A 5209-nucleotide genomic window follows, 5' to 3' on the forward strand; every position below is an offset into this window, starting at 1 on the left:
TCAAGTATAAGGTTTAACATGACACCTGCTCTATCATTCACACATTGTGTCCCATTATAAACACAAATAAAAATGCTTTCCTCTATAAGATAAATTATATTTCACGATCAAATGATATGTCGCCAACCTGAAGCACCTGCTTTGTATCGGAGCCGCCTTTGGTCGATATCTCACCTACTCGTAAAAAGGCATAAAAAGCAAGCAGAAACATAGCCTTTAGGGCTAATTGGTTGTCTACATTAACAATTACACACGGCAAAGAGTCAATTAATTTGATCAAGATGTCCTTAGTTATAGGTAGTCTAGGGTCATTCTTGCCTTTCAAATTCTGTACACCTTTCAGAATTTTATGAATAACAAACATATCTGTTGGATCAGGCCAGCTATTTGATTTGTGCACAAAACTCAAAGCCGATAAATGGGTGGCGATAGTTGATGGACTATAATTTCGTAAGAATAAATTAGCAATAAAATGAGATAGGAGTATGTGGGAAGATGGAAATGGTCTGCATTCAGCATAATACGTCTCACAAAATTGTAAATAACTATTTATCATTCTAGAGTAAGATTTGTGTGTAGCATCTGATAAAGATGCTGTAAACAACTTAGCAACTACAGATTTAAAAATTGCACTGGAACTATTGTCTGTTTTGGAGACAACCATGGAGCAATCAGGCGCACTTTCTGGAAAGAAAAACGAGAGAGGAGATCACAAACGACATTATGATTTCCTGGGATATGCTTAGCTCGGAAGTATATATTATGCTTTAAAGATGCTAGGACTAAACGTCTTACAAGTCTCATAATGACGCTGACCTTCGAAGAAGTTTTATTGATAATTTCAACTACTGCAGAATTGTCAGTGAAAAACAAAACCTTACGATTTTCTAAACATTTGCCCCATATTTCGACAGCTAGCACAATAGGAAAAAGTTCCTTAACGGTTATATGTTCAGGTTCAATTTCAGGAGGCCAACTACCTGTGAACCAGTCATTACCAAATACAGCTGCAAAGCCTCCATGCACTCCTGCGGCATCGGAATACAGTCTTAAAGTATCAGAGGACACCCAGTTATCGAATAGAAAGCATAATTTCCCATTAAAATGTTCTATAAACTCGAACCAAGCCCTCAGATCCGCTCTTGCTTCTGCATTTAAGGTGATACGGAATTGAGGATTAGTGTGACCTAAAGTGAGATTTATTAATCTTCGCAAAAAAGCTCGACCCGGTATGATAACACTGCATGCAAAATTTAATAAGCCAATTAAAGATTGCAAATCTCTTAGAGTCACACTTCGCCGTCGTTTGACGGAAACTAGCATATCATATATTTTCTCGATTTTATCAGAAGGCAACCTGGCTATCATTTCATTAGAATCAATTTCGATGCCATAAATGGTTAAAACCGTGGTAGGAAATCGGGTTTTTTCATGCTTGATTGGCACTCCAATCGTTTTACATAACTTCAAAAAGGAATGCAGTGCATAGTCACAAGCTTTACTACTTGCTTTACTAACAAAGACAAAATCATCTAGAAGATGGGAAACGTTAGAAATACCGAATGAACTGGTTAATATCCAATGAAGGGCAGTTGAAAACTTTTCAAATAGCTGACACGATGAAGAAAGGCCCATGGGGAGACAAGTATCATAGTAGAATTTACCATTCCATGTAAAGCCTAAAAAATGGTAATCTTCTGGATTTATGGGCAATAAACGAAATGCATTTTCAACGTCCGCACGTGCCATCAGGGCTTTATGACCTTGACTTTGAACTAAATGAATGACATTTTCAATATTTTCATAAGATACCGAAGTATATTCAGCAGGGATTGACGAATTGACAGAATTTCCTTTAGGAAATGACAAATCATGTATAACACGGTATTGACCTTCTTCTTTTTTCGGTACGAGACCCAATGGGGAACAAATAAAATTAGGCAAGGGCGGCGAATTAAAAGAACCTCTGTACCGCCCTTTCTTAATTTCCTTTTCTATTTTTTCCGTCACAATTTCAGGTTTATCCAGCGCACTTTGATGATTTTTACAAGTCAGAAATGAAATGTTTTCACCATTAGCACCTAACTTAAAGCCCTTGGTAAATCCATTAATCAAAAATTCTCTTAGTTCCGGATCATAAAGCTCTAAGTATTCACTAAGCATAACCAGTTTAACTGGAGTTGGAAGGTTTACCACCTGTTGGTCGTTTATTACAGATGTCTGAAGCATGTTTTTGTCCACAGTGAACACATTGGTGTTTGAGTTTGCACGCTTTGCTTCCACACATACCAGTGTCGCAGTATCTCCAACAGAAACCGATTGGGTATTTACCTTGTTTCTGTTGGGTTTTACCGAGAAAGGGCGACCTGCTGTTTTTTGAACCAGTCGACTGAGAATGTTGCTGATAATTGCCTGAATGTTTTATAGCCGTAGCCAAACAATATAATTCATCGTGCAAAATGACCCAATCTAACCTATGAACTACTCTCAGCTTTCTAAATTCTTCATCATAAAGTTTTACTGCCTGAATGCCACTCTCATAACCAAGTTTTCTCATATTATTTCCATATTTTATCAGATCTAACATCATGTGCGGATACTTAGTAAGATAAATTGATAAAAATATATCAAAGGCGTTATTCCACTGGTGCATGCTTGAAATTGCTTTTGGGTTTGAATTGGAAGTTGTCATAAGTTTGACACCAGTGGCAATTACATGAATTTCTTCAGTGGATTGAGTTTGTGGCAGTAAGGCAGCAAAATCTACATATTCATTATTGAAAATAATGTTTCTATTTTTTTCATTTACATGATATGCTAAAGGCAATGAGTTCTTGATTAAATTTACAGAGCTAAATGTTATAGGAGTAGTACCTTCCCTCTGTGAGTCTAAATTATAGTTCAATGGTAGAGGCATCGAAGTGTTGTCTTGAAGCAAGCTGGTGTTAACTGGATGTACAACAGTGTTCATTACGGTTGATGAAGAACAAGGCATTGGTGGAATAACTAAGCTTGGGTTTCTCATTGTAGAGGTACTTGCTTGAGTTTGCTGTGCTGTTGGATTAACTAACTCAGCTAGTGACGGCTGATGTTGAGATGTTGGTTCTTGAGATGATGGTTCATTTCGCATACGGTTAAGTAAAGCCAAAGCAATTTCGTCTGCCGTAGGCATTTTTTCAGGAGGACTTGTGGAAGATTGTCCTGCATCGGAAATGTTACTTTCTGTGATATTTAATACTGTTGGTGACCTTTTTTGTGTCCGTTTTCTCTTCTCAGGTATGACTACTGGATCTGGCACAGTTACCGAACTGGGGGATATAACCGAAGCTGCTCTCCTCTTTGGTTGTTTTGCTCTAGGCATACTTAAGTACTAGAGAAAAGAAAAAGAAAAAGAAATTGTAACAAACCGCTGAATGTATCCAAAAACATAATTTTAAATTTGTTTTAATAATGCATTAATAATGGTATGAAAATTGAAATTTAGATTTAAATTCCAGTGCAACCCAAAACTACATGTATCAACGTATTAGCAAACATAATAAATTGACAACATGAATTAAATATCATCAAATATCTAAAAAAAAAAAAACCTACATGTATAAAATATAATACATGGCAATTATAACCTATGATACAGGTTACAATGCAAAGATTATTATGTTCCAAACCAATATCACCGTGACAATAATAACTGAAGTAGCATGAGTTTCATGACGAAGCATAGAAAATCAAATAAAACACTACATTAACACATATTTGACGAAGCAAATACACAGAGGGCATAAGTACAAGCAACCACGCCCTCCGCACCAGTTAAAATATCATCCACCTTACACCAAGCTAGTAAGGAAAATTGGTTTATTTGCAAAAACAAATAGACAGAGGTCATAAGTACAAGCAACCACGACCTCTGCACCAATTAAAAAACGGTAACCTTACCCAAGTAAGCAAGGAAATTAGGTTTGAAAAATAAAATATTAGAAAATGATAATCAATAAATGAAATAAAATAAGTTTTGGGTTGCGACATATTAAAAAAAAACAATTTTCATACCGTAAATACAAAGTAATGAGTAACATAATTATGCATACATTAAAATAGACCACGTCTCATACAGATGCCTAAGGCGGATCTGATACTTTTTGCAAACTTTAAAGTGCCTTTTTTATTTAAATGCACACCGTCATTTGCTATCAGTGATTCAGAATCAGACCACATGCCTCTATGGTGCCAAAACGATAATTTGTCTATATTCTTTATGATCAATTTTACATGTGTATTTACTTCATTAACAATTTCGTTGTAATTATATGGCCGATTCGCATTAAAACGGTGAAAAAGTTGACCGACAATAACATGTTTTACATCATAACCATCAATGATGAACTCTGCAAATGAAGTTATATCTCGAGCTAATAGCTTTGGGTCAACACTATCATGCTTAATATCATTACCCCCAACTTGCAAAAATACAACATCGGGTTTATCATCAGCTATAACTTTTAATAAGCATGGTTGAAACATACATTTTGGCCCTTGACGTACAGTGCCGCCACCGGAACCAAATAAGTTTACTAAAATATCTCTTTCATCAAGAGACAAATTTGACCAGCCATTATGTTTATTGCATAAAACAAAATCATTTAACCGACGAATGAAAGAATGGCCAAAAACAACTGCACGTTTGTCCATAATGTAGCAAAAAGTGAAGTTAATTTAATTTAACAACTCAAATTATAATTTAAATACACAAAAATATGGTTCGCCTTTACCTCAAATTGCTGAAACAAATCAATCCAGGCTGGAACTTCCAGAAAAATTTGAATTTTACACAGATAAGTTCAAATTATACACAATATTGATTTAAATTTCACGCAATGTTTTAGAATCACAAGTTATCAAGGCGAAAGTTAATGATAAAAGGAAGTGCACACATGGCACGTAAACTTGTGTTGACCCCGCAAGATCATTGACCAATAAGAAGTAAGGAATCCACTCACATGGTTTTCTACACGTGAAAAAGTGATACACAATTTAGACAATAAATCAAATAGCAATGTTATACAAATCTGACCCCAAGGTCACATCAGAGACATCGTAAAATTTACAATATAAAGTTCTCATTCTTTTTATCAGTTAAAGCTATAAAACTACAAAGTTAATCTTCCCTGCTGTCTTAAATTATTTTATTCCGCTTCTTAATTAGCAA

General features: G+C 35.3%; 1 protein-coding gene across 1 annotated transcript; it reads right to left on the minus strand.

The window, feature by feature from the left end:
• Positions 1–234: 234 nt before the first annotated feature.
• Positions 235–4884, minus strand: LOC143083103 (uncharacterized). The gene is made up of 2 exons (XM_076259336.1): positions 4773–4884; positions 235–3370 (listed from the first exon to the last, which is right to left on the minus strand). Exon 2 carries the CDS (start codon positions 3359–3361, stop codon positions 2171–2173), a length of 1191 nt encoding a protein of 396 aa, XP_076115451.1. The 5' UTR covers positions 3362–3370; positions 4773–4884; the 3' UTR covers positions 235–2170.
• Positions 4885–5209: the final 325 nt, after the last annotated feature.

Source organism: Mytilus galloprovincialis, chromosome 7, assembly GCF_965363235.1.
Source record: "Mytilus galloprovincialis chromosome 7, xbMytGall1.hap1.1, whole genome shotgun sequence".
Lineage (NCBI taxonomy): Eukaryota > Metazoa > Mollusca > Bivalvia > Mytilida > Mytilidae > Mytilus > Mytilus galloprovincialis.